The 20,059-nt window shown below is 43.2% G+C and overlaps 2 protein-coding genes across 2 annotated transcripts; one reads left to right on the plus strand and one right to left on the minus strand.

The window, feature by feature from the left end:
- Positions 1 to 1,243: 1,243 nt before the first annotated feature.
- On the plus strand, positions 1,244 to 11,267 carry LOC105930882 (zinc finger and BTB domain-containing protein 39). Its single transcript, XM_012869289.3, has 4 exons — positions 1,244 to 1,366; positions 2,883 to 4,022; positions 6,277 to 6,633; positions 8,620 to 11,267. Exons 2-4 carry the CDS (start codon positions 2,916 to 2,918, stop codon positions 9,568 to 9,570), a joined length of 2,415 nt encoding a protein of 804 aa, XP_012724743.2. The 5' UTR covers positions 1,244 to 1,366; positions 2,883 to 2,915; the 3' UTR covers positions 9,571 to 11,267.
- A 1,321-nt stretch (positions 11,268 to 12,588) lies between these two features.
- On the minus strand, positions 12,589 to 17,472 carry gpr182 (G protein-coupled receptor 182). Its single transcript, XM_012869302.3, has 2 exons — positions 17,112 to 17,472; positions 12,589 to 14,152 (listed from the first exon to the last, which is right to left on the minus strand). Exon 2 carries the CDS (start codon positions 14,147 to 14,149, stop codon positions 13,070 to 13,072), a length of 1,080 nt encoding a protein of 359 aa, XP_012724756.2. The 5' UTR covers positions 14,150 to 14,152; positions 17,112 to 17,472; the 3' UTR covers positions 12,589 to 13,069.
- Between the last annotated feature and the right edge of the window lie 2,587 nt (positions 17,473 to 20,059).

Genomic DNA, 20,059 nt, shown 5'->3' on the forward strand with positions numbered 1-20,059 from the left:
AGCGCAGGAACAAAACTCTGACAAATCCATGCACTTGAGGCCAAACGGCAAAGATTGGTTAGAGTTTTTTTTACAGCGGGTGAGCCGTCTTCTCTGGATGATGTCACAGCTAACAGAACACCAGACCAGGTGTTCTTACTATGAAGAAAAAGGGGAGAGGGCAAAAAGTTAAAAGCTGAAATGAAAACAGTCATTTCAATGCAATGCAATGCAAACTGGAGAACAGTAGAAATCAGTAGAGTGAGAGAAATAGACCCCGATATCCTCCAGCAGCCTAAGCCTATAGCAGCATAACTATAGAGGTAGAACAGGGTAAAATGAGCCACTCTGACTAGAAGCTTTGTCAAAAAGGAAAGTTTTAAGATTAGTCTTACATCTTGTGCTTTTATTTTGAAAGAAGGCCATCTGCATATCAGGCGCTGTGGTTTGTTGTTCCCCTGCATTGTGTGGTACTTCCTATTTCTGTGGAAAATTGACGCTTCTTTAAACAGTCCTGTGAAAAACATGAGGACACCTCCATAAATATTTGGTTCTTTATTTGCAATGCATTTTCACTTAGCGATCTTATTTTGTGTTTATGTGTAGAAAAGAAAGCGATTTAGTTGCACTTTGTCTTGTTTTAACCATTAAACAAAAGACAGAAAGAAGTAATGTGTTTTCTTGCTGCGGAAAAAGTTAGTGTTCATCAAAATGAAAGATATTTCGCTAAAACGTTCCGTGAAATACCTTCAGTGAGACATCTCTTGAAGCCACGACGCAGTTTCTAACTCTGGTCTGAGAAAAAAAAGTTTGACCAACTTCAGCTGCCAGATGTTTGAAGGGTTTCTTGCATTTCTTGTTCCACCTAATTTCCTTGTTTTTAAAATCTTAAAAAAAACATGTTGCCTATTTTTATGCAAATACAAAAAATGTACATCTATTATTTGGATAATTAGGTATTTAAAGAGAGCTGCAGGACCTTCTTGCTGCAGGGCAACAGTACTATCAACAGCACCACTGTTGCCTGGGGTCTTTCTGCATGGAGTTTGCATGTTCTCCCTGTGGTTAACTGGCTAAAATAATAATGGACGTATGGATCATAACTAGAAAAAAATACACTGATAAATACAATTATTATGGTATGAATCAAAAAGGTAAATAACAGCACAACTACAATAGATTTATTTAGTCAGTTCGTTCTGGCAGTTTCTTATTTGTCTGCAGTCCCGCCTCCAGTCTGTAGGGGGCGACGTCTACAGTCGCAGCGGCTTACGTCACAAAGACGCGACGGATCGCCAAGCAACCAGTTGTGGTCGTGGAGAACCATCTGAGTGTGAAAACAGCGGGAAAATGGGCATTTTCTCGGCTTAGACGCCGCTTTTAATGGGTGAGTCCAGATAACAACGGAGAGAAGGTTTAATTCTGCCGTAAATAACCGTAAATAACCGAGAATAAGCCGCGGGTCGCGCTGTTTGTGAGCAGAAATGTCAGGATGAGACCCAGAGCTGCTGCAGATCAGCTTTCATGCAGGAGTTTAGCACAACAGCAGACACCGTTTCATTAAACGTGTAATAAATGTCAGGATTTATATCAGATAATCTTCATTTAGCTTCAGCTGGTGCGTTTATTCAGTGACAACATCGTCCAAACGTTTATTTATTTTGGGTAATCTAATAAGCAAAATGAACCTCGTATGTTTTATTGATTAAATACTTGCTCGGGGATATGTTTCTGTGGATTTCAGTGAGAATGACACACCGCGCTGTTTATAGAACCAAAACTGGGTTTGATTATCACGGTTCGTTCGTCCCTGACTGACTATTGAACCGGTCTGACCCAAAGCCCACTGAGGATCTATGGCTCATGTCTGTGGTCCCCCACCATGGTCCCCGTGGGTCCCATGTCCTGCGTGTTTTAGATGTTTCTGTTGCAGCTCACCTGATTCAAATGGTTTATGACCTCCTCAGCAGCCATCAAGGTCTGCAGAAGCCTCCTAATTAGGGCTGCATGATAATTCAATAACAATAACGATAAATATTGATCTATAGACATGTATCGATGACAGAGAAAAAAAGGGTCAATAAAACGTAGAATTACAGTTTTCATTTCGTTTGCATTCTAGCCTATAATGCATATAATATATATACTTTATATGTGTATATATATTATATGCATTATAGGCTAGAATAGAATATATAACATACATATATATATATATATATATATATATATATATATATATATATATATATATATATATATATATATATATATAATGTAATTTAATATTACAGTCATTACATCCTCCCAACCAATCAAAAACTGTATAATAATAATAATAATAAAACCTTATTATCAGAGGCACAGTATGAACGAGGTGAATACTAGATTGAAGCTGTGTGAATAAAATTCAGGGAATTGTTTAATGCAACAGTTTCAGAGAAGAAGAAAAAAATAGAAACATTTTATCCCACTTTGTAAATAATATCTGAGAGAACAGAAACTTTCCTCTCTTTGCTCTGACTGGGAGACGCTTGGAGAAGCTTATCTCCCTTTTTTTTTTTTTTAGGTACCGAAACATGGTGCCGTCTGATTTTAGGTGAATAGGTACCCGGTAGAATCGGACTGTACCTATAAAAGTACAGAGTTTGGTACCCATCTCTACTCGGCACCCTTCTCCATGATGTTAGGACCTGGAACAAGGCAATAAAATGTCACAATCAAAAAGATTGTTCTTATATAATAGTCCGAGTCTGTGAGGCAGGATTTTCAGTGGCTGAAAGCCACGATCTTCAAAATAAACTGAGGCTTGTGATGAATCTACAGAATAACTCAGCGTTATGAGGGGTTGGTGAAGCGACAGGGCGTCTGTGTCCACCGTTCTCTGTGCTTCCTCTCTGCAGGCGCTCGGTAGGATCCCAGCAGCTGCAGCAGGGATGAGGATCCAGCTGAAGGGCCCCGGCCACTCGGCCAACCTGCTGGCCGAGCTCAACCGCTGCCGGCAGACGCGTCAGTACTGCGACGTGTTCCTGCAGGTGGGCGGCCGCACCTTCGCGGCGCACCGCGCGGTCCTGGCCTGCGCGGGGGCCTACTTCCACGGCCTGTTCGGCCGCGCTCCGCCGCCGTCCTCCCCGGTGTTCTCGCTGGAGTTCGTCTCCCCGGCCAACTTTGAGAAGGTGCTGACGTTCGTCTACACGGGGGACGTTCTCATCGACCTCATCGACGTGGGGGTGCTGTACGAGCTGGCCGAGCGGCTCGGCGTCGGCGAGCTGGTCAGGGCCTGCCACGCCACCTTCCCCGACCTGCAGGCGTCTGCGTCCGCCAGAGCGGGCGGAGACACGGAGCTCGCCCTCGGCTCGGCGACGGTCGGCGCCTCTGCTTCGTCCGCCTGCTCCTCCGCCGCCTCCTGCTCCTCTCTGTCCTCCTCGGTCGGTCGGTCCGCCGCAGCTCCCTCGCCTCTGTTCCCGGCCAGGACGGGCAGGACGGGCCGGGAAGGAGCGGCTCTCGCTCTGGACCTGAAGGCCGAAGACTTCCAGTCTCACGTGGGCTACGGACAGATGGTGGCCGACCTTCAGCTACAAGCTGCTCCTCGCCCCGCGCTTCAGCTGAAGACCGAGCCGAGTCTGGACAGCAGGGGGGACAGAGGGAGCTGTGAGGACTGTGTGACACGCTGCCACATCCTTTCCGAGCGCGACTCCTGCTCCCTCCCAGACTCCTCCGCTCAGCTCGGCGCCGAGGCCTGCGCCCCGTCCTCCTCCTCAGGGGAGCCTCCGTGCTGCCTGCAGGCGGCGCCGGCGCCGGGAGCCGCGGCGGCCAAGGAGGGCGACGCTGCCCTGATGTTTGAGGAGGCGGAGGCCAGAGAGAGCAAGGAGGAGACAGAAGAGGCGCAGGGCGACGGCGCCGAGGAGGAGGAGCAGTGGAGGCAGCTGGCGGGAGAGATCATCGAGCTGAGTGACGACGAGACCTACATGGAGGAGGAGGAGGATGAAGATGAGCTGGTGTGTGTGGAGAACGGAGACGGCAGAGACGAAGACAGCAGCCTGGTAAACACAGTTAACCTGTTAGGATCGTCCGTTCCTCTCAGACAGAATCATTTCTGGTTTTTAACCGAGAGGCTGGCTAGAAAAAAGCTCCAAGTTCAAAAACTGGAATTCTGTGCACAGCTTTAACTTTGCTGTGAACTTTATGTAATTCCAAAAAAAAGTTAACAAACAAAACAACTGGACTTTTTTACAAAGTTTGAAGACGTTTTCGCTTCCCTTCCACGACGCAGTTTCTAACTCTGGTCTGAGAAAAAAAAGTTTGGCCTACTTCAGCTGCCAGATGTTTGCAGGGCTTCTTGCGTTTCTTGTTCCACCGAATTTCCTTAATTTCCTGGATTTACGTAATCCAGCCGGTCTTAAATGGCCCCTTTACTGGGGACGCCACGCTGGTACCGGGTTAAATCACCTTCTCCCTCCAGACTTGCTGCCATGCTGCTGGCTAAGGTAACGTCTGTGATACCAACTAAACAGGTATATAAGTACTAATTATATACCTGTTATAATATTTGCTTAAATGTCTTTTAGTTAGTCGTCGCTCAAACACGTGCATTATGCATCCTTCAACAAGCTTCAGGTGTAAATCTGGATGGACTTTAGAGTCGGTTCCTCGAGGGCCAGCATCCCGTGTCCAGAGTCCGAAATTAACACTCTCCAGACTCCAAATGTGAGTAAATTTTCCGTTTGGCGAGTAAATTTCAGAACTAGCTGCCACATGGCGAGTAAATGTTTGCACCAAATAAGTCGTGTTTTTAAGTCATCATCTTGGTGGATGCTTCTTTATGTTCCTCTGCTTTCTGTGACAACAAACGCACACATGTGACACGAGAACGACAGCAGCTACGTCATCTAGGATGAGCCGATACGATTCTCCATACATAGCTCAGCTTGATTTGATTTGACTCCAATATTGATATTTATTACTTTCAAATTAATGCTCAAAGTCATTTAACCAACAAAACCAGCCAAATATTATATTTATGTTCAGTTTATTGAACTCTGATATATTAACAGGAAAATAAAGAGCATTTGGTTCAATGCATTTAACGCATCACAGAAACCAAAAATGTGCCAAACGTCTGATTTTAGGGACGAAGGCGCTTCTAAAATCCTGTCAGCCGTTCCGCAAATTCATCTCACTTCCTCGCTGTGATAACGCCCCCTGTGTTTGGAGGTATATTGATGTTGAAAGCCAGAATATTGATATTAAATCGCTTTTAAAAACATCAATATTAATCTTTGTATTGATTTTTATGCACAGCCCTACTACGTCGTGTCCGTTTGCTAACAGCTAGCGTTTAGCTCAGGCTAATTATGTAGCGGTATTATGTGCCGATATTTAGTCAGAATTAATATTCTGGCCAATAAAGAATATGCTTGGCCGGTGAATCAGGAAGTTATTTTCAGACACTACCTGTGTCCCTCACTAAGTTGGCTAAGCGGCCTCACTAGCATGGAGTCAGGCTCTGCAGGGCTCCGTCTGTGAGCTAATGTTTGAGTCAGGCTCGTTGAAGCAGGGGTGCAGAAAACGTTGCAGGACCCTGGAGGACTGGAAACATGTCCTTAGATGAAAGAAAGGTGCTGAAGATGTTCAGGGCCGTCCAGGAACCACTCAGTAAATGTGCCGCTGGAAACTGCAGGACCGCTAGCAGCGTGTCCTCATCAACTGAGAGGGTTCTGACCTCCTTTACAGCCGTTCACATGAAAGTTTATGGTTAATATGTGTGGCCATGTTGACGAGAAGCACGCTTGGCTCTTAAATCTCTTTCCAAGTGTCAACAGCATGCTGCGGGCACTGATGCACAAAGAGGAGAGCTAAACTGACTCTCACCGTAACCCAGCTGGAAAGTTTATGGGCTGTGATTAAAAGCCGGAGCATGAGCCGATAAACCAGCCGATTCAGTTTGGCTTTCCGATCCTTGATCTGCCTGAGAGAGGTTTGTGTTTTCTCTGTATCTGTGTCCAGGAGAGAAACTCTAAAAAGACCGGGCCGACCTGTCATATCTGCATATTTGAGCCAGAAAACATCATTTTGTTTCTGTGGATTAAGAGAAAATCCACAAGAAATGTGCTTAGAGTTTTCAAAATTGCTGATTTTCTCCATTCTATAATCATTCCAAGCCTAGAAAATGACAGAATAAATCAGTTAAAAAGGAGAAATGAACAGTTTTCACACCAATATTGAGAGTTTGCAGACTTCAGGCCGGCATCGTGGGACCCATCCGTCCACTGAGCATCTCTGTGTTCCCTCCTGCAGGTGAGCAGGAACCTGCTGTCGTGCAAAGCCTGCTCGGCGCCGCTCCCCGCAGACCCGGTCGCCGTGAAGCGGCACGCCGAGGGCCACCTGACGGAGCTGGGGCTCTGCAGGCTGTGCGGCGCCTCCTTCCCTGACCGCGCCGCCGCCGTTGCCCACTCCCTCTCCCACGTCAGCGTCCAGCTCTGCGCCTGCGAGATGTGCCGGCAGGAGTTCTGCAGCCGCAGCAAGCTGCTGCGCCACCACCACCAGACGGCCTCCGCCTACAGCATACCCCAGGGGGCGCTGATGAGCAGCAGCCAAGGCCTGGCAGAGCTGAAGTGTGCGGTGTGCACCAAAACCCTCAGCAAGGAGTTCCAGGTAAATGTGCTTTTACAGGCCGGTTTGAAACTGGACAGACATTCGGTGTCAGAGTGAAGCAAGATGGCTGCTTTGGAAGAATATTATGGGCCAAAGAAGGACGTACTGCCTTACAGATATTTCTCATCTTAAGACCACAAACATCAACGTGTTAGACGAAGTAGGACATATGTTGTGAATTTGTTTTAACCCCGTAGTGAAACCCAGTGCCTACAGACTCATCTACATGCAAAGCTAACGTTGCACAACATGCTGGACAGTGACACTTTTTTTGTTTTCCATTACAGGATAATAGTCAAAATTTTATTTAAATAATTAATTTTATTTAACCTTTATTTAAGCAGGGGGAAAAAAATCCCATTGAGATTAAAAACCCGTTTTTCAAGGGAGTCCTGGCCAAGAGGCAGCAAAGTTACACATTTAACAGAGATACATCAGATTAAATGACAGGGACATTAAAAAAAAGAACATATCATGTAAAACAATTAAAGAGAACTGAGGCTCATTTCAACTTAAAAGCATTTAAGGATAAAATATTGAGAATAAAATGGAAATTATATCTGGGGCGGGGGGGGGGGGGGGGGCTTAAACCACTGAGCTCTTCCCAAACGGTGTGCGTCCACAGGATGATTATATAGACTGGATATTAATAAATGATATCTGCAACATAATTTTGACTTGTCAAAACTCTTATTCAGAATATCTGTAATTACAGTTTTGACTAGTCAAAACTGTAATTACAGATATCTGTAATTACAGTTTTGCCTAGTAAGATTCAAACTGTTTTGTCGTTCACGTGTCATTTTTCATCATAGATGTGTCATTTAGTTTTGAATGACATCAGCTATAACTCAAAGTTCACACTGTTGGTAGCGTCACTAACAGTGACATTACGACTAGTCAAAATGACGTTATAGATATCCTACAGCAATGGAGCAACTGACATCAGATTCTCCAAATTACGTCACAAAAACTTTTGAACCAATAGCAGTATGGATTGGAAATTCAATGCAAGACCACCGTTTAACCCTAGGAGGCGCCACGCTGACGGGGTTAGACACAAAAGCAGGATTTCAACAAATATGCGGTGAATTGTCATAATAATGACCAGGATATGTAGACAGTGCTATAAGACAACCACATTAACGGTTTATGGTCTAAAACATAGCTAATTTGGGGATGAGTTATCCTTTAAACTCGTTAGTGGAGGGTTTATAATCTGGGCTTGTTTAGCAGCCCGGAGCGCTGGCGTTGAATATTTTACCATTTATTGGATGTTTTAGCCTAGAAATGGTATCAGAACCAGATGAGAAACTAAAATGTTGGGTTTTTACTTTTGAAGTAGATTCTGTAATGATACTTTAGTTTGTTACTGTAAATGGCAGCATACAGTGATCTTAATTAGCGATGCACTGATCCCGTTTGATTGCAATCCGTCCTGATGCTGATGCGATACTACTGTTGAGTGAATGAACCGTGAACCTTGTTATGTGAGTGAGGCCATCAGGCTTCACATAAACATTGTTAAAAAAAAGGTCCCTGTGCCTTTTTAGCATGGTGCTTATTTAAGTTTGTGGTGTTGAACTTACCGACTTTATCACCACCCCTCGCAATTTTCACGTTGCCGCACTGCAAAAATGGATCTAAAAATAAGTAAAATGTTCTTAAAGTTAGTGTATTTGTCCTTGATTTGAGCAGGTAAATAAGATTATTTGCCAATGGAATGAGCATTTTGACCCCTAAAATAAGATAATTAGACATCCTGTACTTGAAATAAGATGATGGAGATGAGTTGTTCCTATTTTAAGTGCAAAAATCTCATTCCATTGGCAGATCATCTTATTTACCTGCTCAAATCAAGGACAAATACACTAATTTTAAGAACATTTTACCTATTTTAAGTTCTGTTTTTGCAGTGTTGCAGTCAGAGCATGAAGTGTGAAACGTATCCAGATAACTCTGCCGTCTGTTTCTGGTCTCTGGCAGAGCCTCCGGGAACACCTGCTGAGCCACGTGTGTCTGCAGACCCTGACCTGTGGCGTCTGTCACCTCCCTCAACTCTCCCTGTGCTCCCTGCTCTGGCACGCCCTCACCCACCTCTGCTTGCCCGTCTTCACCTGCCCGCACTGTGCCCGCTGCTTCGTGGAGCGCCCCCTGCTGGACAGGCACGTGGCCACGCACGCCGACGAGGCGGCGGCTAAGGAGAAGGAGCGGATGGCGCTGGGGGCCCGCAGGGTCGGGGGAGGCGCGGAGGAGATGCATTGCTTCCTGTGTCCGGAGACGTTCCGCTCCTCCTCGGCCTTCCAGTACCACCTCAGCCTGCACACCGCCGAGTCCCTGGGCGACGGGGGGGGCCAGGGGGGCCAGGGTTGTCTGGGCAAGCGTAAAGCCGACCAGTCTCTGGAGTGTCCCCCGTCTTCCTCGTCTTCGTCCCCGCGGGACATGGGTGGCCACTCTAAGATCAACCTGGGCCTGGGTATGGGGATCGGCTTCAGCGTGCCGGAGAGGTTCCTCCAGGGGACGGTGCACGGCTTCCCCTCCGGGGGCCCCAGCAGCAGCAGCTCGGCCCAGGAAGGCGGCGCCGGAGCGGCCGGCGTCCGTGGGAAGTGGTACCGGTGTCGCTACTGCGGCAAACGCTTCGCCCACTCGGGGGAGTTCACCTACCACCTGCGCATCCACACCGGGGAGAAGCCCTACCAGTGCAAGGTGTGCCTGCGCTTCTTCCGCGGCCGCTCCACCATGATCTGCCACCTGAAGACGCACGCCGGCGCCCTCATGTACCGCTGCACCGTGTGCGGCCTCTACTTCTCCACCCTCAAGCTGGTGTCGTCGCACATGGAGCTCCACAAGGACCACCTGCCCGCCGATTTCAACATCGAGCAGACCTTCATGTACAACGACCACTCCAAAGAGCCGCTGGCCGCGCTGGACCCCTGAGGGGCGGCCGTCCTACACGCCTGTTTTAAACTACCGCTGCAGCTAAAGCCTGCGTCCGCTACTAAAGTCTTTATCCGAATCAAGGTTTCAAGCGAGAATGTTGTAAAACTCAAAAGTTTATTAATTTATTATTTATAAAATGTTGCAGACGGGGAAAAATTGTCTGCAGCGTTCTTAAACAGCCTGGAAGTGTTTGAAAATTAGGGAATTTATGTATTTTTAGTGTTGGATAAGTAAGGAAAATATGTGGAGAATGGATAGAAATGTCCAGACTTTCTTCTGTATACCTCTCTCTACAAGGTTCATCCTCTCATCCCTTTTTACGTCCTCCGGCTGCTTGTCCATCCATCCGTTTGTCTATACGTCCATTCATCCAACCATTCATCTGATTCACGCATCAGTTTATCCATTGATGCATTTGTTTGTCCATCTATCCATCCATCCATCCATCCAGGTTCCATTTTTAAACCCGGATTATTTTGCCAAACCTTCCATAAATTCATAGTAAAGTTTTGCTTTTAAGCAGCCAAAGTAGGAGAGTAGGAAATTAGCATCTGGGGAAAATAGGAAATTTTGACAAGATGATAAATTCGTAGGAAGATTTTTGAGCAGTTAATCATTTTGGCTATAAAAAAAAAGGATGCATTGGATTTTACTTCTGTTTGTGTGTCTAAAACACGTTTTCATTGGAAAATTATGTGAAACACGCAACGGTAATAATAAGCTAGAATCAGGAACACGTTTCACGTCGCGTTCTTTGGAGGCTCTATTATAGTTGTCTGGGTGGTGCTCATGTATTCTGTGTGATGTTTGTGGAAAAACTGTCCAGTTGCACTTTTAAGAGCTGGTCTAGGATTACAGCCTACAGACCCATCTGGAATATCTCATTACTCACGTGCCTGTTGAAGAGATAAACGTGTTTTACGTCTGTTAACGAGTCCTTTAGCTCTGTGTTAGATGTAGATTTCTGAAAAAGGCCGATCAGGCTCAACCTGGAGGTTGGCAGGAAGCATCTACTCCAAAGGAATCTTTTCTTTCTAAAAGTCAGGTTTTTAATGTCAGTGACTGATGCACTGTTCTTAGAATAGATTCACACTGTAGCATCCAAAATGAATGATTTTCACGTTATTTTTGTTAGATCAACCTAAAGTTTAACTTCTTAAACTTTGGAGTAAACATGGGAGCAAGCGTTTTGGTCGATTTTTCTGACTTTGCAGAAGGAAAACTGTTATTTACCTGCTACTTGCACCTTTTTTGAACAATGCACACGGTCATGTTGTAGGGCTGTCATGTTTAGGTGCCTGTCAACACAGTTCTGTCTTAACTCATATTTATAACGATTGTCCTGATGCCTTTATACTTTTCCATATCTCTTTGTTTTGAAAAGGAATAAATGTAATTGTTCTGTTTGATTTATTGCCTTTTATAATGTCCCTCACCAAAAAACTGGTTTGTCATCAGAATTCTGCTGATGAATTGGTGGAAAAATGCTGCTCAAAGTCCCTTTCTCCTGACATTTGGCCCTTTTTAAAAGCCTGGTCCTTTCCTGCAATTGTGCCAACTGTGAACTGATGACCCCCTTCCCCTTTTCTTTCCTGCTTTCTTATCATCCAAAACCTTTGGAACATTCCAGAAGCCGCAGTTAACTTTATAAAGATCAGTGGAATGACTTTCAAAATAAACACTAAGCTTCCTAACATTTGGCTCAGCATCTTTTGGTGCCTCTAACAGGGTTGATTAAAGAGCGCTGCATTGCAGAGAGGCACGATCATCTGAAATATTTTTTATATTTCTGTAAACATCACTGTGATCTGATTACAATAACAGCTAAATGCTTTTAAAAATAGAGAAAAATGTCAATTTCTACAGGTAATTTCATTTTAGGACTGCTTAGAAAGCCACTGTCACTTGTTGGTCTTAAGCGACTCAAGCAGTGGATAGAAGCTGCTAGAAATATTTAAGGTTTAAGTTTAGCATATCAGCTATGATAGCATATTAGCTACTGTTGCTACAGTTGGCTAGGTGGGTAATGTTAGCTAAAATGCTAAAGTTGGCTTTCAACATTTTGACTGATAGCATAGAAGCTGCTTTATTTTAGTCTTGATAGTTAATGTTATCTTAGTTAATGTTAGTACACTGGTACTATATTTTAACACTAGCACATACTTTTATTAGCAAAGTAGATTGAGTCAATTCATGTTAGCTACGGTTAGCCAATATGCTAATTGTTAGCATTTTTTGCTAATGAGCACAAAGGAACTGTATCTCCAGAATAAAAAAATAAAAAAAGTGTTATCTATGGTTGCCTTACATGGTATTAGTAGCACTTAGCTAAAGCTGGCATATTTTCATCTGCCAATATATTACATAACTTCATTAAATTTCTCAAGGTAAAGTAGAAGTTTGCTACTGTTAACATGTTTATGATGGCATTTTAAAAGATGGCATCTAAAATGTTATAATAAAATAATAGTTAACGTTAAATAATAGCGGTTAGCCATATGCACTTTTTAATGTTTATGAAAGTTTCCGTCAAATGTTTGCAATAGATACTAAACGTGCTAACATTCAGAATTAGGGCAAACCAGCGATCAATAAGGGATTAATATAAACTTAATTGTAAAAGTTTTTATATACTCTCTAAAATAAAAAACAAACCAACACTGATTCAAATGTAGTTACTAACAAAAGTGGACAACTAATGAAAAAGACTTAAAAGTTTCAAAATGAAGCTCATCGATTATCTTGATAGCAAAAGACTTACTGCAAAACAAGGTTCAACAATATTAATGGACCAAAATGACATAAAAAGTCATTCTGTTGGCCTTACAAATTAAAGTTAATATAAACTATTTATAACTAAAGTAAATTAGCATATATAGGTATGTTCTGGATTCTTTACAAACCCCCTTATTAAGGTGCTGGGCAGCGAGAACCGCCAAAAAGTCCTCTGGAGTTTTTTTAGTTAGATCTACTTTCCTGAGGCTGAACTCAGATTTTCAAATTTAAATAGACATGTGAAATGTTTAAAGTTTGTTTTTATTCCATTTACAGAGACCATTACAACATCAGAGGTGTTAAATAAGCACTTAGTGATGTATGTTATGATTTGATCTGAAACATACGTTTGCAACCAGTTCAGAAATACACGAGAGCTGCAGGCGCCTGACTGCGGATGAGTTGTTTACGCGCATTCCTGGCGCGACACTATTCTTCCCTTTGTTGGCAGATTACAGTCGTTAGCCTAAAGGTCCTGTGGGAGCTGAGCCGCTTTGCAGAAGAAACAAATATCGCCTGCCCTGCTCCACTTAAACCTGATGACATTCATGCAGGGGAAGAAAAGCAGGAAGTGGGATGTGAGAGGAAGTTGTGCCCATTAGATGCCTCTGCTAGTCTGAAGCGTGCGGCTGAATTAGACTCTTTCCAGATGTTGCTGCGGGAAGAAAAACAAAATAATCAAAAAAAAGTCTCATTCCTGACCAGGATCTCGGCTGCTTTCTTATGATCCAACGTCGGACTGGCTGGTGCTGGCGTTGCTCATCCGGCGCTGCTTCGCCGGCTCGTCTCTGCCCCCGTTGGGCTTCGGCGCCACTTCCACCTGCTCGGCCGCTCCCTCCCTGGGGATGTGGCTTAGGACGGTGTTGATCAGGTTGCGGCGAAAGCTCTTGCTGAGGAAGTTGTAGAGGAGAGGATTGGCGACGCAGTGGAAGAGGGAGAGGCCCTGCACCACGATGAAGGAGAAGTAGAGGACCTCCACGGTGTTGCAGCTGAAGGTGAAGGGGTCCAGGTCGTCTATGATCATCAGCAGCGTGACCAGGTGGTAGGGCAGCCAGCACACCACGAACACCAGGGAGTAGACGTGGACCAGCCACACGTCCCGCCGGCCCTCCACGTCCGGCGCGCTCCTCACCGCTCTGGCTATCAGCACGTTGCAGGTGATGATGACGGCCGCCGGGCCCAGGAACTGGAAGATGGTGCAGAGGAAGGCCACGGACACGAACCACTCGGTGAAGCTGTACTCGGGCAGCATGTAGCAGCCCGGCTCGTCCCACTCCAGGAGGTCCACGTGCACGTTCTCCAGCAGCGCCAGGAACAGGGAGAAGAGCCACAGGCCGCCGCAGATGAGCCAGCGGCGCCGGCCCGCCACGGGGAGCAGGGTGGGCAGGGACGGCCTGGTCAGCGACAGGTAGCGCTCCAGCGTCATGAAGGCCAGGAAGAAGGAGCTGCTGTAGAAGTTGACCACGTAGATGAGGTGGGTGACCTTGCAGAGGAAGCCGCCCCACAGCCAGACCTTGTCCAGGGTCACCTCCAGCATGAAGAAGGGCAGGATCACGATGACCATCAGGTCCGACAGGCTCACGTTGATGATGCAGAAGAGCACGCCGCTGGCCGAGTGGCGGCGGCGCCAGTTGACCCAGACCACCAGCAGGTTCTCCAGCAGGCCCACCACGAAGATGAACAGGTAGATGAGGAAGAGGGCGATGCGCCTGTAGTTGGCGTCCAGGTCGATGGTGCACTCGTAGATGAACCACGGCGTGCCGTTCAGGAAGTCCACCGAGTGGTTGTGATCGAAGGTCATGGTCTGGAGGGGAGGGCAGACGGAAAATGCTTCATGTCGGGACACAATCTAGCTTTATTTCAGGGTTAATCTGATTAAATGTTCAGACGTTACACAACAGCAGGAGGAGGAGGAGGAGGAGGAGGAGGAGGAGGAGGAGGAGGAGGAGGGAGGCGCGACGTGCTACAGCAGACTTAAACACTCAGTGCCTCACAGAAGTATTCACACTGCAAAAATGGATCTAAAAATAAGTACAATTTTCTTAAAATCTGTGTTTTTGTCCTAGATTTGAGCAGGTAAATAATATTATCTGCCAATGGAATGAGTATTTTGTCCTCTAAAATAAGATAATTAGATATTCTGCACTTGAAATAAGATGATAGAGATGAATTGTTCCTATTTTAAGTGCAAAAATCTTATTCCATTGGCAAATCATCTTATTTACCTGCTCAAATCAAGGACAGATACACTCATTTTAAGAAAATATTACTTATTTTTAGTTCCATTTTTGCATTCCCCCCCCCCCCTTCAGCTTTTTTCATATTCACACATTAGAGCCACAAACCTCTGGGAACTTTACTGGGATTGTGCAGAACGGGCCAACAAAACTATTAAACTAACTAAATTCAGAAAAGTGTGGCACTGGTGTTCAGTCCTCTGTAAATTAAACCCAGCGTAGATAATTGCTTTTAGAAGTCTCCTAATTAGCAGATAAAGTCCATCTGAACGCAATTTAATCGCAGTAGAAACCCATCACTGCAAAAAGGGAACTAAAAGTAAGTAAAATCCTCTTGAAATTAGTGTATTTTTCTTTGATTTGAGATGGTAAATCATATCTGCCAATGGAATAAGATTTTTGTACTTAAAAACAATTCATCTCTATCATCTTATTTTAGGGGTGGAAATTCTCATTCCATTGGCACAGTCTTATTTAGCTGCTCAAATAATGGAAAAATATACTGATTTTAAGAACATTTTACTTTTAGTTCCCTTTTTTGCAGTGCAGACGTTCTGTGAAGGCCTCTGGGGTTCTTTAGAGAACAAATGGATCGTCATGGAGGCCGAGGAACCCAGCAGAGCGATCAGAGAGAAAGTTCTGGTTCAGCTTAAACGAGGTTAGGTGCTAAATCGATCTCCCAGAGCTTTGTTCTGTCCCACAAATAACCTCAGAGCAGACTCTCCACCCAAACTGACAGAGAGGCCCATTGCAACTCTGGAGGAGCAGCAACAATCGGCACCTCAGGTGGAAGAATCTGCTGACAGAAAAGGCCAAATGGAACAAAGTTATTGTTGAAAGACGCTCTTCTTTTTCCAAAGCCATGCAGAGGACACGACAAACTGCTGTGGAGGAGATCTATACGTGCGTATCATCCTGAAAACCGGATCGCCACCATGCAGGACGACACGTACGGTCACAGCCGGCTCAGATCACATATCAGCGGCCCAGTCAAACGTCCAGACCCATTTAAAAGGTGGAATCTTGCCGATCACAAGCGTTCTCCAATCAAGCCGGCGGAGCTCGATCTATTTAGTAAAGGAGAGGGGAAAACGTCTCCAGATGTGCCAAACGCGGCACATCGACCTCATAGCAGGATCTGCAGCTGTGAGGTCGCCCTTCAGAGCATCGATTAAGGCTGACTGGACGTGCATGCCGCACTTTTCAGATTTTTATTTCCATGTTTTTAATCAGAGCGCTGCTTCACCTTGTGTTGGTCCATCACATGCACTGCAAAAAAAAAGCAACTAAAAATAAGTACAATGTTCTTGAAATTAATGTTTTTGTCCTTGATTTGAGCAGCTAAATAAGATTATCTGCCAATGGAACGAGTATTTCTACTCCTAAAATAAAATAATTATATACAGTATACTGCACTTGAAATAGGATGATGGAGATGACTTGTTCCTATTTTAAGTGCAAATGAATATTCCACTGGCAGATCAACTTTCCTGCTCAAATCAAGGACAAAATACACTAATTTCAAGATAATTTTACTTACTTCTAGCTCCGTTTTTGCAGCGTGTTGCGCTAAACCTTTTGACGTCATGGATATAAACGTTAATATGGTGCATCGGGACAGTTTTATTGTGAGACAGCAACCTTCATTCACTCGTCTACACTGCAAAAAGGGAACTAAAAGTAAGCAAATTTTTCTTGAAATGAGTGTCCTTTTGAGCAGCTAAATAAGATTATCTGCCAATGGAATGAATATGTTTACCCCTAAAATAAGATAATTAGATATACTGCACTTAAAATAAGACAATGGAGATGACTTGGTTCTGTTTTAAGTGCAAAAATCTTATTCCATTGGCAGATAATCCTATTTAGCTGCAAAAATCAAGGACAAATACACTAATTTCCAGAAAAGTTGACTTATTTTTAGTTGCTTTATTTAGTTGTCTGTGACACATTTTCCTAACAGGTAAATGTGTCACAGGCGTGACTTAGCACCGCTAAGGGCAACAATCTGACCTGAAAACGGTGAAATACATTTATTATGTCTACATTTAAACATATACAATGCAAAAATAGAACTAAAAGTAAAAAAAATATTTCTTGAAATGAGAGTATTTTTCTTTGATTTTTGCAGCTAAATAGGATTATCTGCCAATGGAATAAGATTTTTGCACTTAAAACAGAAACAAGTCATCTCCATCGTCTTATTTCAAGTGCAGGATGTCTAGATATTTTATTTTAGGGGTCAAAATACTCGTTACACTGGCAGATAATCTTATTTAGCTGCTCAAATCAAGGACAAATACACTAATTTCAAGAAAATGTCACTTACATTTAGTTCCCTTTTTGCAGAGTACTTGAAAGCTGAGAGTTATGGTTCAGACAGAGCAGATTTATCAGCTTTTTGATGAGGGATCACAAAGAATCGGGACATAATCCCTCCACAGATGCAGCTACAGCGCCAACTCCTCTGATGGTGCCGCCTGACCCTCAGATCCAAACATCTCCAAACGCTGAACTAAATCCTACCTTGCCGGTGAAGCTGGTCTGTTGGATCTAAGCAGGACCGGTTCCGCCGGACTCCTTGTTTTCCTTCTGCAGGTTTTTGTTTTTTCCGCCCTCCCGAGTGGAACGTGCACAAAGGAGACGTCTCCTTCCAGCTCTGATGCTGTGGACTATCTGAGGGATCAGGCAGACAGGAGTCTCTGCCCTCCCACTTCCCATGAGCGCAGAACGCTGACAGGACATCCTCAGTGATCAGAAGTGGGACTGAAGTCCAGGGAAACTGACTAAAACTGAAGATATTACCAATTAGTCACTTTTTTTCACTTCACTTTATGTCTTGGAGGAAGTACAGCGCAACAAACTAAACCACAAACCCTCACATTATTCACATTTTCTCTCCTTGCTCGTACTTTAAAGTGTTTACGTGTTAAATACCAACACTATGTAGTGCATAGATCAGAAGAGGAAGGAAAGTGACACGTCATCGTTTTTTTAAGTTTCAATTTTCTTGAAATGAGTGTATATATACACCGAGTAGGTAAATAAGATAATCTGCCAATGGAATAAGATTTCTGCACTTAAAATAGGAAAAACCCATCTCTATCAACTTATTTCAAGTGCATTAAATCTATCTTATTTTAGGGGTAAAATTACTCTTTCCATTGGCAGATAATCTTATTTACCTGCTCAAATCAAGGACAAATACACTAATCTCAATAAAAAGTTTACTTATTTTTAGTTCTGTTTTTGCAGTGTAAAGTGTGTTTAAATTTACATTCAGCCCCTCTGAGGCAGCACTTCAAAAAGGGAACTCAAAGTATGTACAATCTTCTTGAAATGAGTGTATTTGGCCTTGCTTTGAGCAGCTAAATAACATTATCTGCCAATGGAATTAGTGTTTTTATCCCTAAAATAAGATAATTAGATATACTGCACCTGAAATAAGATGATGGAGATGATTTGTTCTTATTTTAAGTGCAAGATTCTTATCCAATTGGCAAATAACCTCATTTACAGGCTGAAATCAAGGAAACGTACTCTCTGTTCCTCTGGATCTCTGCAGCTCCTCCAGAGCCACCATGGTCCTCCTGCTTCTCTGATCAATGCTCTCCTGTCCCAGCCTGTCAGCTCAGGTGGACATCCATGTCCTGGTAGCTCTGCAGGTAATCCATCCTCTCTCCATGTCCAGGTGACGGACTGAACACGCTGCAAAAAGGGAACTGAAAGTAGGTAAAAGCCTCTTGAAATTAGTGTATTTTTCATTAATTTGAGCAGCTAAATCAGACTATTTGCCAATTGAATACGATTTTTGCACTTAAAATAAGAACAATTCATCTCCATCATTTTATTTCAAGTCTAATTATCTTATTTTAGTTGTAGAAATTCTCATCCATTGGAAAATACTTTTATTTAGCTGCTCAAATCAAGTAAAAAATATTCACATTTTCAGGGAATTTTGCTTAATTTTAGTTCCCTTTTTGCAGAACTTCTCCAGAACTTTCTCCCTGACCGGTTCTCTATCACAGCTCTGACGCCAGAGCAGCTAGAGTTACACACTGCAAAAAGAGAACTACAAATAATTAAAATGTTCTTAAAATTAGTGTATTTGTCCTTGATTTGAGCAGGTAAATAAGATGATTTGCCAAAGGAATAAGATTTTTGTACTTAAAATAGGAACAATTCATCTCCATCATCTTATTTCAAGTGCAGGATATCTAATTATCTTATTTTAGGGGTAAAAATACTCATTCCATTGGCAGATAATCTTATTTAGCTGCTCAAATCCAGGATAAATACTCTAACTTTAAGAACATTTTAATTATTTTTAGATCCGTTTTTGCAGTGCACAGAGTTAAACTGCACACAGGTCGACTCCCTGTACTAATTAGCCGACTTCTAAAGATTTTATTTAGTGGCGTCGCCCTGAAGGAGACTCAACAGGAACCCACAGTCTAGTTTGAGAAACATTTTAAAATCAGTTTTTCCTTTTCCCTTCACCAAAACGCTCTACAACCTTCTGATGAAATCCTTCTAAAAACACTGAACTTTGTTATTGCAAAATGGACCAAGTTCAAACGGTACGTTTGCTTTTTCCAAGGCCCAGTGAAGTTAAAGGAAAAATCACAAAGGCAAGAATAAAAAACTAAAAAGCTACCAGCTGAGTCGGCAGTCTGTTAGCAAAACAGTCGTATACTTAAAGTTAGTTTTATTAAATATACTTAAGTATAAGCTTAAGTCTTAGTATTGATGTACTTAGTCAGAGGTGCCCTTCACATCTATTACTCTGGTATAAGCATAGCTACTAGAAGCATCGACTCAAACCTTTTACTCAAGAGAAAGTATAAAAGTATAAGTATAAAACTACTTAAAGTATTAAAGTAGAAGTAATCCTCCCCACATTACTATAATTTTACTGTATTTCCCTATAAATACCCCACATGTCCATTTAAAATTAACTTTAACTTTTATAATTATATATTAAAGGTCCATTCAGGTGCCTCTGAGCATCAACAAGATTCCATGGAGCAGAAACTCTGATGTCTATAAGTATCAGGGCAAGAAGTCAAACTTCATTTTATCAATTACCTTTTACTTATTATTGAAATGCAAACGATCATCCAAGCGTAGCTGCAGGAACTGATGAGGATAACAGATGGAAGATAATAAAACTGGACATGAAAATGAGTGCATTACCCTTTTATAACAATTGTCAATTCATGAACAATTCATCTCCATCATCTTATTTCAGGTGCAATATATCTAATTATCTTATTTTAGGGGTAAAAATACTCATTCCACTGGCAGATAATCTTATTTAGCTGCTCAAATCAAGGACAAATACACTCAGTCCAAGAAAATTTGACTTATTTTTAATCCTGTTTTTGCAGTGCAGGTAGCGCTATTTATTTGAACATTTATTTTTTTAATTGACACGCCAGAACGAAAACAAGCTGAAATAAAATAGAAGCAAT

The sequence above is a fragment of the Fundulus heteroclitus genome, chromosome 1 (genome assembly GCF_011125445.2).
Source record: "Fundulus heteroclitus isolate FHET01 chromosome 1, MU-UCD_Fhet_4.1, whole genome shotgun sequence".
In the NCBI taxonomy this organism is placed as follows: domain Eukaryota; kingdom Metazoa; phylum Chordata; class Actinopteri; order Cyprinodontiformes; family Fundulidae; genus Fundulus; species Fundulus heteroclitus.